Consider the following 22147-nt stretch of genomic DNA (forward strand, 5'->3'; position numbering starts at 1 on the left):
TCTCTGGTTCTGCTGTTAGAAATGAGGGCTGGGGGACCAGGCTAGAGGTTGAAGGGTGGTTAGATACCCACGAAGGCCAGAGTTCCGGGCAAAAGGAACAGCATGAACCAGGTCTGGTAACAGGAAGAGGGAAACTGAGGACTGAGCCTGAGAAGCTGGTGAACTAGGCCAGTGACAGGCCCTAGGCTTAGACTCTGAGCTGGAACTTGGACTTTATTTGATGGGCCATGGGGAGCCATGGGAGGTGTGTGAGCAGGGGGTAGTGGCAGGTCAAGGCGGGAAGGAGTCTTGGAGAGCTAGTGTGTCCTGGTTGCAGAAGGAAACTGAGGCACGATGGGGCAGAGTGGGGACTGAGAATCACAGCTCCTGCCTGCCCACAGCTGTGCCTCTGGGCTCCGGGGTAGAGGCCAGCCGGAATTCTGGCAGGGGAGTTTTACAGTGGGCATTCTTGGGGAAGCAGAAGGAGCCAGGGGAGGAAGAGGAAGGTACCTTACTCCCAAAACTGGAGGAACATCTAGTCTGAATGAGGCTGGGAACCAGAGAAAATCAGTCCTGAACCAGCCATGCCAGCCACCCAGATAATGGGAAAAAGTAGCTGACTGGCAGAGGGAAAAGGAGCTAGTTGTTCTTGTGGTAGGAAGTTTCATGTTAGGCTGTCATCTCACAGGATGAAGAGTGGCCAGGAAGCCTGTGGCACGTTCAGGAGGCAACCACTTTTCCGTTCCTGGACTCCTGGCAGGAGGTGGGGGACAAAGTGGGTGATTCTAGGAGACTAAGTGGGTATTTGGGCTGGGTTCCGAAGGCCAAATAGGAGTTCACCAGGCAGAGAATCACTGTTCCAGCTAGCAGAAACCAGCAAATGCAAAACCCCAGTGGTTGAAGGGGTTTGGGGAGTGTCTGGGGAGGGCAGGACTAGAATGCATGGAAGAATGAGGAGTTAAGAGATGAGGTTGGAAAGGGGGGTAGGGACCGAACCACTCAGTACCTCAAATGCCAGACTACAGGACTAGAAAGGCATTGAGGAACCAGAGAAGGATTTTGAGCAAGGGAAGGGCTGGGATATCGGGTGTTCAGAAGATCCCTCTGGAATGAACTGGAGGACAGACTGGAGGCCGGGAGGTCAAGAAGAAGCCTGGGTTGGGACCCCAGGGAGGGAGAAGAGGATTCAGAGAAAGAAACTAAAGAAGGTGGGGAGGGTTCCTAGATTCCTTTCATCCCTTGAGGCTATAGCTGGGGCAATCAGCTCCCTGAGCCCCCTAGTAGAGAAAGGACAGCAGTTGACACCGCCTGCTAAGAGGAAGCTGTTTATAGACTGGGTCACATATCACAATGCACAGGGCTCCCACGTGCGACCTCTCTTGGGGTGCGTCGCAAGCTGGGTCCCTAAATTGTCGCTTCACCCTGTTCCCCTCCCGCTCCTGGCCAGTCTGCAAGTTCAGCGCTCATTCAGGAGACTCCAGCGAGGACAGGCCAGTTTATCCACCGGGACGGGAAGACCAGGGCTGGAACAGGTCGGTGATCCTTTGAGGGGTCTACTTCCACTGATTGGGGATCTGCAGAGTCAGTTCTCCCATGGGCGCAGGGAAACCCGCTGCCTGCCAACTTTTAGCGGAGAGCCAGGGAAAGTCAAATGACTTTCGTTTCTATCTCGCCTTCTACCTTCTTCTTTTGCCTCTCCATCACCACTTGCAGCTCTGACACTTTGTCCTGGTGGGCGGAGTGAAAATCAAGACCGTGGCAGCTGAGCCTGGGCTCCCTCCTTGGCCCGGGCCCGGGTTCCCAGCTCACCTCCAGCAGCGCCCGCTGCACCGTGACCTGGCTGTACACGCGCGCCCCCTCCTGAGGGCTTACCGCCCGAAACTCCTCCTTCTGTAGCGAGAAAATCTGCGCTCCGGTCAGCACTCCCAGCGCGTCCACAGTCCTGAGCGATGGCAGCGGAGGCATGGTCAGGCCTGACGGCCAATCAGCTCCCCAAGCCCCACCAATCACTTCATGCGCACCCAGCCGTTTGTCCAATCATCAGCATTCTAGCTCAAGCAAGGTCGGGGCACTGCTGAAAGCTCCTGAATCCTACTTTTGAAGGGAGGCAGGACTTTCCTGGAGACTCCAATCGGAGCCTGGGAAAACATGCCAATCACAGCTAGTCATGAATTGTTGCACCACACACAGACCCTCGCTTTGGGCCAATATCGGTTCACTGCGGCCTAACCACGCCCCCCCCTTTGGGCCAATCAGAACACTCCGCCTCTAGTGCCCACAACTCAGGATCCGCAACCGGCACCCGCCACTCACCCGGAGCTAAAGCCCTTGGCCTGCAGCCAGGTGCGGACCTCTGAGGCGTCCGAACGCGGGCTGAGCTGCGGCTCCGGGACGCGGGGCCCCGGAACTGTGCGGCTCGGGCCAGAACGACCCTGGGCCAGGCGCGCCTGCAGCTCCTCGTTGACACTGAGCATCTGGCAGAATTTCTCTGCGGACGGGAAACAGGAAGGGGGGACGGACTCAGGGCGAAGGGTCCTCATAATAGGCCGGAGTGCATCTACTCTTTCTGAGCCTCGGTTTCCCTGCCTGGAAGGCGAGGGCAGGCATCGATCCCCCGGATGGGGGGGGTGCCCCCACCACTCACCCTTCTCGCTGGGGTCTAAGTTGTTGAGGCTGTCACAGCTGTCCCAGTGGGGCGGAGCCGGGGCAGGAGCAGCGGCCAGGTCCGGGGCTGTTGGGGGAGGTGGAGTGCTATGCTAGAGAGGACCAAGAGGAGAGCACCTGGATCAGAGAGGTCTCCGAGTCCGAGCCCCTCCTCTTGTGGACATAAGTTTCTGAACCCGCAACCAACTCCCCTGCCAGTACCCTAGACGTTGACACCTGATCTCCACGCCCCTTGTTCTCAGGACCCAGGACCTGGCTACCAGCACTTCTTCCCTCAAGACCCAGGAGTCTGCCCTGGCTTACCAGAATTCCGGCTGGGCTTTGGCTGCGCCCTACCCGGGGCCCTGGGTGGGGTGTCAGGATATTATAGGGTACGTATCCCTCCTGTTCCCACTGGTCTCGAACTTTCCACCACTTGCGCTTGTCATCCAGGACCTGGGGGAGGTATGAGGGAGGGTTCAGAGCCTGTGTCTGCAGCTAGGGCTGGGTCCACTCCAGCCCCTCAGCCACCTCACCCCTCTAACCTCCAACACGTCCCGGTGCTTGACCGATAGCTCGCTGCTGTTGCGGGCCTGGAAGTCATAATTACAGAGGACCCACTTCCCTGCTGGCTCCGGCTCAGGCTGGGGCTCAGCTTCTGACTCTGGATCTTGGTGACTGAGGAGAAGGAAGGGTTGGGGATAGGAGGCAGGCAACCTCACTGCTCTGAGCTGTAGGGTGTTGGTGTGAGCTGGGGTTAGAGCCAAGCAGGGGCCAAAGCAGGGGGCCAAATTAGTACTGTTAACAGAAATTTAAAATTGGAATAACAGCTTGAATTTATTTTGCTTCTTATGTGCCTGGTACCGTGCTGTAAGCACATGATATGGGTACAGCATCACCTCCATTTTATAGATGAGAACATTCAGGCTCAGAGATAAAATCACTTGCCCCAGATCACACAGCTGTCTCCAGCTACTATTTATTGAGCATTTACTATGTACTGGGCTCATGCATAATAACCCATGGTCATAATAAAAACAATAGTTAGCACTTATTAGCACATGCCAGGCACTATTCAAAGTCTGTTACATATATTAGCTGCTTTGATTCTCAAGACAACCCCTGAGAGAACTATGTATTTGGACCGGCCCCCCCTCCTCATTCTCTTCCACTTCCCAAAGACCCTACTATTATCTTCATCTTACAGGTGAGGAAGTGGAGGAAGAGTGATGTAAAGTAACCCGGTGATGTAAAGGTCTCAGAGCAAGAAAGAGGCGGAGCTGACCTGGAACCCAGGCAGGCTAGCCCCCGAGCCCATGTCTTGAGCAATACTGCTCTCCTGTGCATGCAACTGCACATGAACCTGAGCTCTGCCATGGCCTTGACTTCTTAACTGCTAGCCTGTACAACCTCATGGACTTCTCATTCTTCCAGGAAGGGATTATTATGATTCCCATTTTCTCTCCAAAGAACTTAAAAGCTGGGGTCAAGCCCAAGATTCAGAAGCACAGAGGTAGGGTAGGGAGGGGGTTCCGCAAGACCAGGCATCTGGGGGGAGGGGAGCAGGATTTGGGCTCTGACCCCCCCAGTAAGAGGGGTCTCAGCCCAGATCAGGCCTACCTGTGCAAGGGAGAGGGGGGGTCTTCAGGGCTGCGGCACCCCCTGTGTGGGGCCGGCACTCCCAGCATGCTGTCCCTGCTGAGACCCTCTGCTGGGCCCTCACCCAGACCCCCCTTTTGCTCCTCCAGCCTTGCTGCTTGGTTTCTTCTCATCCCACATGGCTTCCCTCCTATCTGCCCCAGACTTGCCTAGGGACCCTAGAGTCCTAGACCCTCTATCCCCTTCTTCCCCCCTGCACCCCCATTGCTTGTTACAGTGAACTTGGACCCCCCAGTTTTTCCCCCCCCAGAGACCCAGGAGTCCAGGTCTCAAGCTTTAATTTCCTTGCCCTTTTAACCTGTAAAGGCTTCCAATTTGACACGCAGCAGGGACTGACAATTAAAGTTTAGAGCCTTGGGAAAGCGAGGGTCCAGGCTCCCAGCCTTCACTTCTCTCAGGGGCCCAGAGATATTACCACTTCCTAACTTTCTTGGAAACTTGCCCCATGGCTCTTGAAAGTCCCAAGCCCACTTCTTTGGTTGTCCAAGGTTTCAAGCATCAGATTTGAGCTCTTCTGAACCCAAATGTCCAGTTCCCCAGCCTCTTCCCCCCAACACCCAGTGCTCTGTTCTGATAGGGACCCATGCGGAGAGCTTCCCAAACCCTGGGAAATCAAATTGCCTTCTTCCAGCCCTTTGGGGACCTAGGGGTCCAACCTCTCAGACTTTACCCACTCCCTGTCCCTTCTTCCCTCAGACCCTGGAATCTGGACCTCCATTTCCCTCCTCCCTTGGACCCAGAAATCAGAGCCCCGCCCCCTTCCTCCCTACTCCTCCCCCCTCTCCCAGCCCCGCCCCCCGCATCGTCACCACCTCACCCACCTGCGAAGAGCCGAGCCGGGTAGATGGAAGGAAAAAGACAGAAAAAAGGGGGCAAAGTTAGCGTTGGAGGCCCCAGGACTTACCCCTCTGGCCCCCACCTGCCCCGCCCTGGGGCCGACACTCACCCATTGACAGCAATCTGGGGGGCGCTTTGCTGCGGGAGATAAAAGGGCAGCAGGTCAGGGCGGGGCCGGCCTGCTTCCAGATTTCCCGGTCCCCGCTGTGTCACCTGGGGGAGCTTGCTGTTCCCTTGAAGCTTTAGCCTCACCTGCCGGCGCCGCCGTTCGTGCTGTAGCTGTTTCTCTACTGGGTCCTCCCAGGGGCGGCCCTGCGGGTCAGTAGCTGGGGGCTCCCAGCCACTGTAGAACTCGGGAATGTATGGGAGTCCCTCCTCCAGGGGCAGCTCCACCCTGCGACCAAGGACAGGGCCCAGGGCTTAGGGATCCTGGTTCGTCCCCGACTTAGCCCTGTCATTAGCTTCACTTTCCCCCTTTCCCTAAGCCTCACAGCTATAGCTATCCCAGCTATTCTATCCTCGCCACTTTTTGCCAAGCCCTGCTCCATCCACGACATCAATTACATTTCTAAATACACGGATTGCAATTTAATGCTCCCCGCACCAGCCTCTGTACGTATCTCATCTCTGATTCCAAACCGGGTTTCTAGCTACGCACATCCTTTCCTGGTTCTGCCCCTACCCCCTTGAGGCTTTGTGCCTCCAAGAACACACACTCCGTCCCGGGTCAAACTTTTCGTAAACCCCGCCCCTTCAGTACCGCTCTGCTCCGCACTTGGAGCCCACTCTATTCCTCTAAACCCCGCCTTTTGATCCTGTGCGGTCGTGATTCAATCTTAAATTTAAATCTCTCCTTCACGCTAATTTCTGGCCTTTCCCCCAATCGGATGCTGTCATTTGTCCTAGGTACATTCTTCATTCGACACACCCCCATGTAAGCCCCGCCTCGACTCCTTCCCAGCCCCACCTTCTTTCCAATCGCCACGCCCCCGACCTCCCTTCCGCTCTCCAATAGCCAGGTCCCTGCTTCCCAGCCCCACCCCTCAGTCACCACTACCCTCACCCTGGGCGGGTCCACGAGTCCCCCAGCGAGGTCCAGAGCGCATTTTCACTTGGGGTGACATTGTCCCGCAGCAGTGCTACGGCCTCGGACGTTAGGTACGGCCGCCGCACGCCGCCAGCGAACTGGGGGCCGCCCGACATGTCCACAATCTACCAGGAGAAAGAAGTGGGCACGCCATCAGACCCTCTAGAAGTGGAACCCCAATTCCTCCTTCTGCAAGGAGACCTGAGGGTGGGGCGGGGGTGTCGTCTCACTATGTGCAGAGGTCCGAACAGGAAGTGGAGCAGCTCTGGGGAGGAGGGGTTGGCGATGTTGCCGCGGAGCCGAGCCTGCAGAGTAGAAAGGGCTTGGCATAAATGCATGGAGGCGTCAGGTTCACCCCTGATGCCCTGGGTCGGACGCGTCCTCACCAATAGGCTGAAGGTGTATTTGATTTTCTGAAGCACGTCGGTGTACTCGGCCTCGCTGGGCGGTTTGGCCCGCAGCGTCAGGAGGCCTTCTGTGGGTAAGGGAGCAAGCAAGGCGATGGGGGAACACCGAGAGAGCGTCAGGGAGAGAGGCGCAGAGACCCAGTGAGATCAGGATGGGGAGTCAAACTAGCAGGGGGTATGAGGAGAGATCCTAGGGAGAGAGAGGCATTTGGGTGTGACCAGGGGAGGGAGTGTTTGGGATTCCATTCGAGGGGCGCCCCTCACCCCCGGCCGCCCGGTGCCGGGTCCTGCGGCCGCGCTCTCGGTGCTCCAGCACTCGGGCCGCCTCCGCAGACTTCTGCAGCTTCGATACGAAGCTCTCCACGTCGTCAAACACGTGGTTCAGGATGTCCTGGGGGACAGAGCAAGAGGACGCGTAAGACCCCCGAGACCCGGACCCTCATCACCCGGGTGGAAGCCCTCCAGCTAAGAGCGCTTAGACACCAACCCCAGCCCAGGACCAAGCCCCCCCCCCCCATGGAGGACCCCACAGCCGGTCCCGCCCCCAGTGTAGCTCCGACCCTGGGCATCTGGCCGCGCCTCACTCACCACGTCCCGCTCAGCCTGCAGACTGGCCAGGTCCCCGCCGCGCGGGCCCAGGTCCAGGGAGGTCAGGTCAACGTTACCGGAGGTCTCCGCCAAGCAGGGTCTCCGCGCCGCTTCCGCCTCGGGGATGGGCTCCGTCTGGGGTCGTCCGCAGCCAGCGGCAGGCTCTACCGTGCTGATCGCTGCGCGGACCGACGGGCGGCGCTGCAGGGGCGGGGTCTCGTAGGCGGGCGAAGGGCTACGCTGCAGCTCCTCTTGCGTGGCCCTGTGAATGGAGAAGGACAAACTGAGGCTGGGTCTCCCCAGGGGCCCAGAGAGGGGAAAAATTCGGGGCTTAAGACGGAGACACTGGTCCAAAAAGGTCGAATCTAGGCTCAGAGTGGTAGGGAGAAATCCAAGATATGGAGGGGGAGGGAGCACTTCTCTGGAGGGAAACGAGGCTAAGGGAGGAGAACACGAGGAGCAGAACCAGGAAAAGTAGGGTCCTCCCACACTTCTCTGCGAGGTACACGCAAGAATTGAAGCAGGCTTTGTTGGACTCCATTCAAAATTCTTTCTGGTCTAGGCTAGTGGTATCAGCCCATTTCTCGGATGGGGAAACTGAGGACCAAAGAGACCCCACCCGTCGTCCCTTCTCCGCTTCCAGTCCAGTCCCCTTACCTGAGCGCTGCCGCCCTGCGATCCCCACGGCCGGAACGATAGTTGTGTAAAGCCCCCTGGATGTCCTCTCGGATCAGCTCCGCCTGTCAATCACGCCGTCAGGCCATGCCCCCACCCCACCCACTGCCCGACCTGGCCGAGCTCCGGATGGATTCCTTGGCTCGGCCCCAGACCACTTCTAGTCATCACTCACGCCTGTGGACACACGCAAGTCCACGCCCTAGACTCATACCTTCGCCATAAATCTGTCACTGATCTAGGCTACACCCCCACCCACGGAGGCCCCGTCTAGGTGGCTCCTGGACCCCAGACCACACTCACCCTCATTCCAGATCTGGCTGCTCCCCGGGACCCCGCTCACATATTCTGTCCAAGCCCTTAGCTTCCATCTCCTTTACGCCCTCACGCTCTACCTCGACCCTGTATCCATCCTGCCCTCAAAGTCCCCTTCCTTCCAGAACGTCTTTCCAGATCACGCCCCTTCCGCTGGCCCAGATCCCGCGTTTGCCCCAGGCCACGCCCCGATGTTAGACGCCACCCCCCCCCCCCCCCCCCCCGGGCCTCCAGGTACCATCCCTATCCTCCGTCGCAGCCCCCAGAGTAAGGCCCGCTCACCCCGAGACGCAGGCCCTGGAAGAAGTGCACGTCGGGCTGCGAGCGCTCGGGCTCCTGGCACACCAGCAGCAGCAACGAACGGCTTCGGCCTGGTGGCATCACCGCGTCGCAGCGCACGATGGCGCCCAGTGCATACGACTCCAGCTCCTCCTGCGGGACGGGACTGCGGGTAAACTGAGGTCCGGAACCAAAAACAGTACTGCATAGGGACAGCAGGTGCAGGCACTGAGCAGGGCAAACCCGCGATAGCACCCCTGTTTAATAGATGAGACTAATAGGGCTCAAAAATGGGGCAGGGGTCCAGAAGTTCCCTGAGGAAGGACACACTGGAGCCAAGATTCACACTAAGATCCCCGATGTCTCTATTCCATGCCTCCTCTGCTCAGTCCATCTGCACCTTCCGCCCACGTGCTCCCTGGCACCTTAGAGACGGGGTCAAGTAGCGTGACATGGTCGGGAGACACGCGCAGCAGCATCTCCTGGGCCCAGACCCGGCCCTGGCTGTCCATGACCGCCAGCTTCCGTGAGGCGTCCTCTACGGTGTGCACTCCATCCTCCTCACCCAGGCAGAAGGTCACCAGGTGCTAGCATGGGCCACCGAGAAAGCAGTGAGTCCCGGGATGATGCCAGGTAGGCTTAGCATCCCCTGGAATCAGCCTTCAGGCTTGTGACTACCCACACCTCCTCTGGGAAGCCTTCCCTGATCACCTGCTCCACCTATGGATGCCTCTACCCAATTATTTCTCTTCCATCAGTGTGACTAACACCTGGGTCTGCCTTCCCATCTAGACTGGAGGCTCCTTGAAAGCAGGGAATGGTCTAGATTATATCTAGTCCCTTTTAAGCACCTCTACCTCCATTAGAGCTACTGGCACCCTTTGCTGTACCTGTGGACCTTGTCTGCCCCCTACTCATCCAGGATTGCATCTGATTTGTCCCTGTGGCCAGATCGTCCAGCTCAAGAGCTGGTCCAGAGCAAAAGTTGGCAGATTCGAGTGGAATTGAGTTCCTCCATTGGTGCCCATGTTGGAGGCAAGGTGAAGTTCGCTGCGCAGGTGAGCAAACTGAGTTTCCCAAGTTCTTTCTACTTGGAGGCCCAACTGCTTTCAACACCCCAGTCTCCTTTCATCCTACAAGACTCCCAGTGGCAATGCAGACCCCAGACTCACATTGACTGGATACTGGGAAACGTCTGCCATAACCACAGTTGAATAACGCTTCCTCTGCTCTGTGGGGTGTGTGGGGAAAAAAGGAGGATGGACCCAGGCGCCCCTGCCTCCAGCCCCTCCTCCCTCAGACCCAGGAGTCCAGGCCCCCGGCCCCTCCCTCCCTCACACCCAGGAGTCCAGGCCCCCGGCCCCTCCCTCCCTCACACCCAGGAGTCCAGGTTCTCAGTTCTCTCACTCCTCAGATCCTGTTTCTCTCTGCCTGGGGTTTCCTTGCCTGAAAACTCACCATAGATGGACTTGGCACTTGGTTTGGGGGCAGCTTCTGGGCTGGTGAAGGAAAACAGGGGTGAGAGGGGCTATGGGAATTGGGAGATCATGGGGGTTTCAAATGCCAAGCAGAGCAGCGACTTCATTTTGAGGACACCGGGGAACCACGGAGGGTTCTAAGCAGGGGAGGGCAGGGCATAGCTGGACATTACTAAGACAGGTGAGGTGGTGGTATTGGGTGGTGTTGGTGAGTGTGGTCCCTACTGTCACAGGGACCTAGGTTTGAATCCCCTGTCAACTACTGCCTTGCCATAAGACCCAAGGTGGGAGACTTCACCTCTCCTGCTTCAGTTTCCTACTCTGTAAGATAGGGGTTAATTACCCTACAGCTTCCCTCTGGTAGAGCTGTTGGGCAAGTTCAATGAGATAATGCAGTTGAAGTGTTTTGCAGCCTCAATAACTGTGCGGTAGTTGCTCAATAAGTGGGAATTTTTACAATAGCATTAGCATTCAGAGTAGACAGAGAGTTACCTTCTTCCCTTCCCACCCGCAATGGGCCAGGCTCTTCCCAGCCAAATCCTTCTCTGTCTCCTGCCTTCGACCCCCTCTTCAAGGTCACCTTCTCCAAGAATTCTTGAGTCCCCATTTCCACAGAAATAACAAAAGCTCGGAGCTCAGGTGAGGTCAGAGATGAGGGATAAGAAACCCTTTCAGTCAAACTTCCACCTCTCATTCTGTTCCTGCCAGTCAGATCGCCCCACAATTTGATTACCTCTGGCCTGGAGAACTTACTACGTCACATCTCCTGTGCACCTGTTCCCATGTGTCTGTCTTTGTCCTTCTCCCTGCTCACTCCAGGAGACTTGAGCCTTTGTTATAAACATGTCTGACTTTTTAGCAAAGGGTCACTATTTAATAATAAGATAATAACAATAGCAATAGCAATTCCTATTAGCTGAACACCTGCTGTTAGTCAGGTTCTCTGCTAAGTTCTATGTGCACTATCCCATCAAGCTCTCAAAATTGTCCTTGTTTCACAGAGGAGAGACTGAGGCTCAAAGAGGAGATGTCCTTTGGCCAGGGTCATACCACTGCTGAGTGTTAGCGTCTGCATTTGAACCCAGGTCTGTCTGCTCTGGAGCAGAGCTCTAACTACAGCCCGGACAGGGAAGGGGGCAGCTCTGACTTCCTTCTGAGTGTCCAGATCTGGGCTGCTGTAAATGCCACCAGCAGGTATGGGTGAGAGGGTGGAGAGGTATGGTGGGGTTGGGGGCCTGGTGGCCAGGGGGCACTTACCCTGTGGTGGTGCTCATGGTGCTCAGAATGGGGAGCTCCTGCAGCCTGGAGGCACCTTGGGAGCCAGTGAAGAGGTGAGGCCTGACCTGACCTGCGGGGCCTAAGATTCCCAGGCCAGCCCCAGGAGTCCAGGCCCCCAGCCCCTCCTCCCTCAGACCTGGGACTCTAGGCCCCTCCTCCCTCAGACCCAGGAGTCCAGGCCCCCAGCCCCTCCTCCTTCAGACCCAGGAGTTTAGGCCCCTAGCCCTTCCTCTTTCACACCTAGTACACTGGCCCCCAAATCCTTCAGGAATCCATGCATTCATTTTCCTAATCTATGTGTATCCCACTTTCCTCCTCTACCCAGGATCCAGTCTCCCAGCTTTCTCTTCTCAGGAACCCAGTTTCAGCTCCAAGCTGCTCACTCCTAAGAACCTGAGGGTTTTGAGCCCCGGTCTCCTCAGAGAACCACTCATCCAATTCCTCAGTCCGTATGACCCTACATTCTTCCTTTAGGAACTGGGGGCCCAATCTCCAGCCCCCACCTCTACAAGACTCAAGAGTTTAGATCCCGCAGCCTTTCCTGTCAGTACCCAGGAGTCCAGGCCCATGCTCCTCCTCCCCCAGACCCAGGAGTCCCCACCTTCCAGCCCCTTCTCCCTCAGACTCAGACCTTCTCCCGGGCCCCCTCCTCACCTGCCCTGTCAGGCTCTGTCAGCAGAGAGGCCCGTTCTGTTCTCCCTTCCAGACCAAGGGCCCCTCCTTCCTTCTCCCTCCCTGGGCTGTCCCGCCTCTGCATACCTGAGCACTCACCTGGCACAGCCCAGCTGGAGTGGCCCCTGGGCGGGGCTGGCAGAAAGACCCAGGGCGGGGGAAGAAGGGGAGGGGCAGCTGGGACAGCCTCAGGGGAGCAGGAACCATAATTGTCTCATCACAACAACAGTAGAACAATAACAACAGTCCTAGATGTCACACTACCTGTTCTCGGTCTCAAATACCCCCTTCCAATTCTCCTAATATCTCTGGAAGTCAGAGGTTTGATTTCTACTTGTTCATGTTTCAAGAGAGGGGTGGTCAATGTGGAAGGGTTGGCTTTGAACCCATGGCTGTTTTTCTATCTCCAGGGCCAGTGTCATCCCCTGCTCCGTGCACACCTGTCCACAGCTCCCATCTCCATTGGTGCCCTCGACCCCCATCCCTCCTCTTTCCTCTTTCTTTGGAAATTTCCCTCAATAAACCCCTATGGTGATGCTGATGGCTAAGACTCAACTCAGCTCCAGGTACATCACAAAAAAACGAGCAGGTTCCTCAGGCAGAAAGTCTGCTTTCAAGAACTTCCTTGTACCAAGGTCCTTGCTAACCGAGGTATATGTATACATCATTTCTTTCCCAAACCCAGTGAGGTGAGGGCGGTCTCCATTTTACAGATGAGGAAACAGAGGACCATAAGGGTTAAGAGCCATGCCCAAGGTTACTCCTGCAGTGAATGCATTAGAACATCAGCCGCCCAAGCTCAGACCTCCGAAAGCAGGAGGCTGGACATGCCCACTTTTATTCTTTCTTATAAGTGATTCCCACCTAGTTCTCACCACCATCATTTCTCACATGGACCTGCCTCCTAAACTGGTCTTCCTGCTCCCTTCCCCTCAGTCTAGTTTCAGTGCATGGACTTCATAGAAACTGAAGTCAGCCCAAAAGTCAGCTCAAGTCAAATTCATCTCTGCTCAAAATCCTTCAGTGGCTCTCCTTTCTCTGTGTGAAAGCTGAGGTCTGTAGGGTCTTATGGGTCACTACTCTAATCTCCTCTTCTTCCTCTCCCTATCACTCTATTCCTGAACACCCGCCTTCGTGCTGCTCCTTGAGCTCCCAGACCCCATCCTGCCTCAGGGCCTTTGCACTTGCTGTTCCCTCTTCCTGGAATACTGTTCCCTTAGACATCCTCATGGCCTGCTTCTCACCACCTTCAGGTCTTTGCTCGAATGTCACCTTCTCAGAGAGGCCTGGCAAACCATCCTATTTAAAATTGCAGCATGTCTTACCCTCCCCTTGTTCATTTCTTCCCCTGCTTTGTACTTAATTTTTCTTCAGTGCGTTTATCACATTCTAACACACTATGTAATAGGTGTTCCTTTTGTTTATTATATGTCTCCCCATTAGAATGAAAGCTTCACAAGGGTATGTTCAGACTCCCACTCTATCTGCAGCATATAGAATAGAGTATAGCACAGAGTAAGTGAGATATTTGTTGAATTAATGAGCTTTTTGTACTTGGTGCCTGAGCTTGTGTACCTAAGAACACAATATTCATGTGCATTATTGCTTCATTGTTTCAGTCAAGACGTGTTGACTTCACAGTTTATGCTGAGTGAGGCTGGAAACCAGAGAAGACACATACTTGTCCTAGATTGAAGGGGATGAAAGAACTGAGAGAAAGAGACAATAATATGGTGTGGTGTGATGGCAAAGAGTCCAGGGGCATGGGTTCATGTTCTGGCTTTGCCACTTAATAATTTGGGTCATGCTTATTGTGTGCTTAAGTCCTTCTCTGAGTACATTATATCTGTGTGTGTATATGTATAATCCCCACAACAATATATGAAATGGGTCCTATGAACCCCGTTTACACATGAGGAAACTGAGGCACACACAAGTTAAGTAATTTGTCTGCAATCGCACAGCTAATACATGATGGATATGGTTGAATCCAGGCCATGTGATTTAGACCCAGCATCCTTTGGTGCTAGCCTGCACTGTGACTTTGTGACCTGGCCCCTTTCTAGTTGTGCGATCCTGGACAAATGACTTAACCTCTCTGTGCCCCAGCGCCCTAACTGTAAAATGGTGATCACAGTGTTGGGAGGATTAAATGAGATTATGGACCTGGCAAAGAGGAAACGATAGATGAATGTTACAAGGACAGAGATGATGGTCTTTCTTTAGGTATGTGCTCTAATGGAGGACACAAAGGGTGCTGTGGAAGCCCAGAAGAGGCTGCTAAGAGGGGCAGGGTAGGCTTCCTGGAGGAGGGGCAGGTAGAGCTGAACCTGAAGGGCAAGTTTGGCAGCTCAAAGTGGCCTAGAGGATGAGGGAGGGGGGAGTGTTCCAGGCCAGGGAGCTGCCTGAGCTGTGCAGCGGCGGTGGGGAGCCAAGGCGCTATGCCCACTGGGCGTACCTGAGTGCCAGGCGGGTGGGTCTTAGGTGTGCAGCAGGGAGAGGGATCTGTGTGTCTCTGTCTCCAGCTCCTGTCACTCTGTGTCCCTGTCACATCCATGGCACAAATATTTTCTGAGCTCCTACCTGGGTTGGGGGTGGAAGGAAGGAACAGACCCCTTACCCTCTGTGAGGCTGACTGGGGGGATTGGCACCCCTGCGACAGAGGAGCAGATAAAGGCTCAGAGTGGGGAAAACCACTAGCCCAAGGTTACAGCACCCCCGGACTGTGCCACAAATGCATATTTAGCTGATCGCAAGCCCCTTTCTTTAGGTGCAGATGGAGAAACTGTCCTCATAGAGGCATTCGGTGGGAGTCAGGGCCCGGGACTCTAGGTCTGAGGGAGGAGGGCCTGCCCGGCGCAGGCTCTCCCAGGCTCCGCCCCCCTTCTCCGCGGTCTGGAGCGGCACGAGAGACCGAAACCGGAGGACCCGCCCTAGTTCCCGGGCCCAGGAGCTCCTTCCTCCTTTTGTGGCCGCAAAGGAGGGCCCTCCCTCTCTCCAAACCGTAGTAAGTGGTTCCCAGATACCAGTGGGGACTCCCACCCCTGCACAGCCTGACTCAGTAAGTCCCGGGAGGAGGCAGTGAACCCCTGTCTTGGAGACTTACCAGTGGGAGGAACCGGGCACCTAAGAACACAACCCTTTCCACCCTCTTGCCTTCTCATACCGTCCTTACAGCATCTTTCAGTAAGTGAGCTTTAGGACTATGGGTCTGAGTTTGCCTCTGTCCTCAAACTGGGGAACTGGGCTAGTTAATTTATTCTCTGGGTTGAGGGGACCCGGGAAACAAACAGAATTCCCCACTGGGGCTTCATAAGCTAAGATGCCCTGTGTGTCATATCTGACACCCCCGCCCCATCTCTTCCCTCATCTTCCTCTCCCACTGCTCACACCCCCACATACATGCACCCAACAAGAGGATTTACTGATGAATTCATAGGACAGGGAGGGAGGTCAAATTCTTGGGAAATGGGAGGTATGACAGATCATTGGGAGAGGGTGTAAAGATGGGAGCTGGGTCTCAGGGAGATATATTTACTCACTTGTTGTTAATTTATTCACTCAATAAATGGTTCCTGAGACCTAAGGGAAAATATACCTTGCTGGCACCTACAGTCACAATTCACAGTGACTTGTGCACTAATGGAGGTGGCATAGGGCATTGTGTATCCCCAGAGGAGGCCTTTATGCCAGCTTTGTGATGGGTATGGGAGGCGGTCAAAGAAGCCTTCGCTGGTTAAGTGATATCTAGACGGTGTTCTGAAGGGATAAATATGAGTTCACCAAGGAAGATATAGGAAGGAATGATATTCTAAGCATGGGGAGTGGCATATGCGATGTCCCAAAGTCACGTAGTAGCAAATACTTAAGCACCTACTGTGTGTCAAGCACGTTCTAAGTGCTGGGCAGAGCACACCCCTGCCCCTGTGTTTTTGTCATCCTAGTGGGTGTAGTGGGGAGTCAGAAGATAAACAGGCAGGAACACATACATGAATAAGACTTTCAGGTTGTGGTAAGCGCTATGGAGGAAATGAAACAAAGGTGCAGAGATGGATTGACCAAGGGACAGGCAGGTGTGGTCACTTCAGGTGGGGTGGTCAGAGAGGGCCTCTCTGAGGTAGGTGGCATGTGAGCTTTGACCTGAATTTCGAGAATGAGAGAGGGTTTCAGGCCGAGAGAATACCTTGGGGAGGCTGGACCAGGAAAATCTGTAGGAGGTGTGACTGGCTCCCGGAGGTGAGACCAGAAACCTAGCTATGAGGACAGTCATGATGTTGGTGAGGACAATGACAAATGCAAATGAGAGGGTGGCCAAACTCCAACTTAAATAAATGGGTTTGCCCCAAGCCTGAGTCTCAAGGAGCTCTCAGTCTGGCTGGGGAGGTGACGCAAACATGGGCTGGCCTAAATGTGCCATCATGAAGGTGGTTCAGGCAGTGTGGAAGTCCAGAGGAATTCCTCCCTGGGCAAAGGGATTAGGGTAGGTTTTTCCTTGGAGTTTCTCTGAGGCCTGCCAGGTATAGAATGGGGGCAGGGTAGTGGACCAAGAGGGTGGGTCTAAGAACCGGCCAGCAGGAGGCACAGGGTGGGGAGGGAGGCTGTCCCAAAGCTGTTTGCTCTCTGGGAGGGATGGAAAGAGGGAAGGTCTGCTGAAACTGGAGATGCCTGGCTCCGAGGCTGGGGGGCTGGGCCCCGGGGGCAGTGACAGGGAAAGGACTCCAGACAGACGAGTTTGGACACTGGGTTGGAGCAAGCGACTTTACTCTCTGAACAGGTGACTCAGTTTATTCTCATTTCTTCATCTCTAAAAACGAGCAGAAGTCCTGGTACCTGCCGTAAAGGCTAGTGGGAAGGTGAGCTGTCAGAAGACGTGTAAAGTGCTTACATCTGGGCTCAGTGCTTAGCTGATCGATGAAGGATAAATAAACAAAGGAATGAACCAATAATTAAATGACCAAGGCGATATGAGGTGACAAGGGTGGTTCTGCAGACAGACAGCTCTGAGTTCCAGTGCCTGCTCTGACACCTCAGGCAGCAGTCTATTTCTCCAGCTCCTAGCTTCTGATGGCCATTCCATTTATTCAATACATTTATTCATCCATTCAACAAACGTTTATGAAGCATTTACTCTACACCAGGCACTGTTCCCTCTCATGCTGGCCAGCAGCTGACAGAGGACAGGTGACCGACTGCCTCTGGGCGGAGGAGTGCAAGGCTCATAATACAGCATGGGGCAGGGAGCTGTGTCCTACACAACCAGACTGAGAAACAACGGCTTGAACCGGAGTGGGGGAGGGGGGAGGCGGAAGAAGGGGAAAAAAGAAAAAAAGTATTAATCATCTTTGTTTTTGTTTTAAATTGGGGAACAGTGTGTTTTTCCAGGGTGTCAAGTCATTGTTTTTCAATATAGTTGTGGGGGGGGGGCGCAGCTCACTGGGACTTGAACTGGTGACCTTGGTGTTATGAGCACCTCGCTTTAACCACTGAGCCATCCAGCCACCCCAAAATTAATCATGGTAAAGTGAACAACTGAGTAGCGTTTAGTACGTTCACAGTGTTTTTCAACCATCACTTCCATCTAGTTCCAAAACATCTTCAGCTCCCCAAAATAAAGCCCTGTACCCATTAATAATCATTCCCCATTCCTCCCTCCCCCCAACCCCTGGAAACCACAAATTGCCTTCTGCCTGTATGGATTTACCTATTCTGGACATTTTATATAAATGGAATTGTACACTATGTGACCTCATAGGGTCTTTAAGATTCACACATGTCGTATCGATCAAGTGTTGAAATCATTTCAGACTTATATAAAAGTTGCAAAAGAATACAAACAATTCCCGTATACTACACCCAGATTCCCCAGAGGTTAACAGTGAACCTGAATGCTTTTGCTTTATCCTTCTCTCTGTATCTGTCTCTCTCACACACACCCCTTTTTTCTCAACTGTTTGTCAGTTGCAGACCTGATATCCCTTTACCCCTAAAAACTTTAAATATATTTCCAAAAATGGAGAGAGAGAGAGAGAGAGAGAGAGAGAGAGAGAGAATTGGGTGCCATAAACCCTCTGATGGGGAAAGCAGAGGGCATTGTGGGGGGATTCTCTCAGCACCTGGGACAGCACCCAATGCTTATTAGGAATTTGTTAAGAACATCAGCTATGATAAATGTACATAGCCTACATGGAGTCTAAAGAGAGACTCTCAACATCTTGGGTGAGTCTGGGAACCAGGTGGGAGGAAGGAGTTTGTATGCATTGTTCTCTTTATAATAACATTAATAGCTAGAGATGTTCTGGCACTTAATGTGGATTAGGTCCTTGTTGCGAGTACTTAGTGTCATCCTTCCAAACTCTGTGACAGGGGCCAGCAAAGTACAGCCTACTGCTTGTTTTTGTAAATAAAGTTTTATTGGAACTCAGCTGTGCTCGTTTGTTTGCATATTGTCTATGGCTGCTTTCCTGCTATAATGGTAGAGTAGTTGAAACAGGGACTGCATGGCCCCCAAAGCTGAAATTACTTACTATCTGGTCCTTTCTTTGCAGGAAACGTTTGCTGACCCCTGCCCTACAGGTAGATGATATTAGGAGCTGAGTTTACAGAATAGGAGAAAAAGGCTCAGAGAGGGAAATGCTTTATTAAAGGCTGAGAGAACCAGTATCTGAACACAGTACCCATGTTCTTTTTTTTTTTTTTTTTTTAAGGGGAACAGGACTTTATTGGGGAACAATGGTCAAATTGTTGTCCTTTCAATCTTAGTTGTGGAGGGTTCTGTTCAGCTTCAAGTTGTTGTTCTTTCAGTCTTAGTTGTGGAGGGCGCAGCTCAGCTCCAGGTCCAGTTGCCGTTGCTAGTTGCAGGGGGCACAGCCCACCATCCCTTGTGGGAGTCGAACCGGCAACCTTGTGGTTGAGAGGACGCGCTCCAACCAACTGAGCCATCCGGGAGCTCAGCGGCAGCTCAGCTCAAGGTGCCGTGTTCAATCTTAGTTGCAGGGGGCGCTGCCCACCATCCCTTGCGGGACTTGAGGAATTGAACTGGCAACCTTGTGGTTGAGAGCCCACGCTCCAACCAACAACTGAGCCATCCGGGAGGCAGCTCAGCTCAAGGTGCCGTGTCAATCTTAGTTGCAGGGGGCAGAGCCCACCATCCCTTGCGGGACTTGAGGAATTGAACTGGCAACCTTGTGGTTGAGAGCCCACTGGCCCATGTGGGAATCGAACCGGCAGCCTTCGGAGTTAGGAGCACGGAGCTCTAACCGCCTGAGCCACCGGGCCGGCCCACCCATGTTCTTTTTATTATTATTAATTATTTTCTTTATTTTTAACTGTGGTAAAATATACATAACATGAAATTTACCATTTTAACCATTTTTAAGTGTACAGTTCAGTGACATTTAAGTACATTCACATTGTTGTGCAACCATCCCCATCACCCACCTCAATCACTCTTTACATCTTGTAAAATTGAAACTCTGTCCCTATTAAAAAACAACTCCCCATTGCCCCTTCCCCAGCCCCTGGTAACCATCATCTATTTTCTATCTCTATGAATTTAACAGCTCTAGGCACCTCAAAGAAGTGGAACCATACAGTATTTGTCTTTTTGTGACTGGCTCATTTCAGTTGGCACAATATTTTCACAGTTCACCTCCTTTTTAAGGCTGAATAATATTCCACTGTCTGTGTATACCATGTTTGTTTTGTTTATCCATTCATCCTCTGAGGGACACTTGGATTGCTGCGCACACACACACACACTCTTTTTTTTTTTTTTTTTTTTTTACAAATTTTATTTTTTTATAGATTTTTTTTTTTGGGGGGGGAAGGGGAACATGACTTTATTGGGGAACAGTGTGTACTTCCTGGACTTCTTTTTTCCAAGTCAAGTTGTTGTCCTTTCAATCTTAGTTGTGGAGGGCGCAGCTCAGCTCCAAGTCCAGTTGCCAGTTGCTAGTTGCAGGGGGTGCAGCCCACCATCCCTTGTGGGAGTCGAACCGGCAACCTTGTGGTTGAGAGGACGCACTACAACCAATTGAGCCATTCGGGAGCTCAGCGGCAGCTCAGCTCAAGGTGCTGTGTTCAATCTTAGTTGCAGGGGGCGCTGCCCACCATCCCTTGCGGGAGTCAAGGAATTGAACTGGCAACCTTGTGGTTGAGAGGATGCGCTCCAACCAACTGAGCCATTCGGGAGGCAGCTCAGCTCAAGGTGCTGTGTTCAATCTTAGTTGCGGGGGGTGCTGCCCACCATCCCTTGCGGGACTCAAGGAATTGAACTGGCAACCTTGTGGTTGAGAGCCCACTGGCCCATGTGGGAATCGAACTGGCAACCTTCGGAGTTAGGAGCATGGAGCTCTAACCGCCTGAGCCACTGGGCCGGCCCCCCCCCCCCCCCGGCCGGCCCCCCCCCCCCCCCCCGGCCGGCTCCCCCCCACACACACACACTCTTAACCACTGCCCTCCACTATGTCTCATGGATGGTTTCACCTGCACAAGGAAGAAACTATTCTCCAAAAACATTGAGAAAATGCATATGAACAACAACAACAAAATAAAATTACCCATCACCCTGTCTGGCAGAGACCCCATGCAGAATATTATAGTGTTTTTTTTTTTTACTCTAAAAATATGCTTGTATATAAACTTAACAAAAAGAGAGTCAGTCTGCTCCCCGCACCCCACCCCCACCACGTATTGGTGCTTAATGAAGAAACTCATGGATGTTCTTAAACATTGGAGCCTGATAAAGGCATAGACAGAGTCTGTCCAGAAGCACATACAGATGAACTAACTTTTACTGTCAGTGTCAGGGGTTCTGTAAGGGCAGGGACCCTGTGTGCCTTGTGGCTGAATTTCCAGTGTCTAGTACAATGCCTGGAATTTGTAGGTGCTCATTAAATAATTGTTATAGAAGGAATGCAGGAATAGGACTAGGAGAGAGTAGGACCCCTCTCCTGCTGACATTGAGGTTGATTTTACTTGCTTCTAGTGTGTTGCTATGACAGACAGGGCAGTGAGGAACATTTTCCTATGTATGTTTCTTTCTCAATGAGCAATTAGTAGCATAAATTCTTACAAGAGGAATGGCGGGGTTAAAGATATGCACGGATGATTTTTACCATGTATTGGAATGGCCTTTTAGGAAGGCTGTACTAATTGACACTCCCATCAGAAGGTATGAGTAAGTACCTGTTTTACCACATCCTTGCCAACACTCGGTTTTATCATTATTTTGATCATGCCAATCTGATAGGTGAAAAATATCATGTTGTCATTATCTTAAGAAGCATTTCTTTGATTGCCAGTAAGCCTGAGTAGTTTCATACGTTTGTTGACTTTCTTTGCAAATTGCCCATCATACACTTTGCCTATGCTCCCCTCTCCTTGTTGGGGGAGGGGGGGTGGTTTGAGTCTTTTTTTTTTTGTATTGGTTGATAAGATCTCTTTACATAATAAGGATGTCAACTCTGTCATTATGGTGGATAAGAGGAGCCAGAAACGGAGAGAGGGAGGTCACTGCTCAAGGTACACATCTAAGAAGAAATGGATCAGGAATTTGAAACAAGATTTGTCTAGATCCATGTCTGGGGTTCTTTACCACAGTCTCCATGGCACCTTCTCCTTTCCCAGGTCATGCCCCCTCCATAGTCCAGGAGCCCTGAGTTCCTACAGTCTCAGAAAAGGGAGAGGCATCTTGCCAGACACAGCCATCCTTGCTACATCTGCAACAGCAAACCTAGTCTTTAGTTTGTTGTGTAGATTAAATACTTGGCACATACTAGGTACTCAATAAATAAATAGTAATTCATATTATTCCTTTTTTATTATTTTCTCTTCAGCCACATCTCTTGCCAGCTGCCTCTCCCTTCAAGCCAAACTTCTACTATCCCAAACATCTGTCACGTCCCAAGCTAGTTGCCTCATGACTCTTGGCATTTGCGTATGCTGTTCTTCCTATGTAGTTATCCTCTCTACTTGGTCCCCTTGAAGAACTTCTACTCATCCTTCAAAACCCTATTTAGGTTTCCCCTCCTGTGGGAAGTCTTCCCTCACTTTTAGGCTGAGTCTTCAATCACAGATCATGGTCCCAGGGCTGTTGTGTTCCCTTTGGGCTCACAGTTTTTAGAGCACTACAGAAATAAGACACACTTCTTCAAGGGGGAAAAATCATTAGCTCTGTACTACAAAAGCTGCAAAACCAAAGTGAATACATTTCATTCTATGTCTAGAAAACAAAACATTGCATCAACTTT

At 52.9% G+C, this 22147-nt stretch overlaps 1 protein-coding gene across 2 annotated transcripts; it reads right to left on the minus strand.

The window, feature by feature from the left end:
- Window positions 1-1291: 1291 nt before the first annotated feature.
- On the minus strand, window positions 1292-11988 carry EPS8L1 (EPS8 signaling adaptor L1). 2 transcript variants are annotated; one of them, XM_019710954.3, is made up of 20 exons: window positions 11880-11986; window positions 11205-11259; window positions 9928-9968; window positions 9642-9700; window positions 8895-9056; window positions 8473-8622; window positions 7858-7940; window positions 7201-7462; window positions 6877-7003; window positions 6592-6680; window positions 6436-6510; window positions 6182-6330; window positions 5371-5512; window positions 5228-5256; window positions 3168-3300; window positions 2947-3078; window positions 2624-2735; window positions 2293-2467; window positions 1789-1921; window positions 1292-1707 (listed from the first exon to the last, which is right to left on the minus strand). In XM_019710954.3, exons 1-20 carry the CDS (start codon window positions 11980-11982, stop codon window positions 1627-1629), a joined length of 2292 nt encoding a protein of 763 aa, XP_019566513.2. In that variant the 5' UTR covers window positions 11983-11986; the 3' UTR covers window positions 1292-1626. The 2 variants fall into 2 exon arrangements, with proteins under 2 accessions (XP_019566513.2, XP_088656119.1); XM_088799993.1 differs by lacking the exons at window positions 1292-1707; window positions 1789-1921 and adding an exon at window positions 1941-2117 and having other exon boundaries at window positions 11880-11988.
- Between the last annotated feature and the right edge of the window lie 10159 nt (window positions 11989-22147).

The sequence above is a fragment of the Rhinolophus sinicus genome, chromosome 8 (genome assembly GCF_057876585.1).
Source record: "Rhinolophus sinicus isolate RSI-liver-muscle chromosome 8, RSI-T2T, whole genome shotgun sequence".
Lineage (NCBI taxonomy): Eukaryota > Metazoa > Chordata > Mammalia > Chiroptera > Rhinolophidae > Rhinolophus > Rhinolophus sinicus.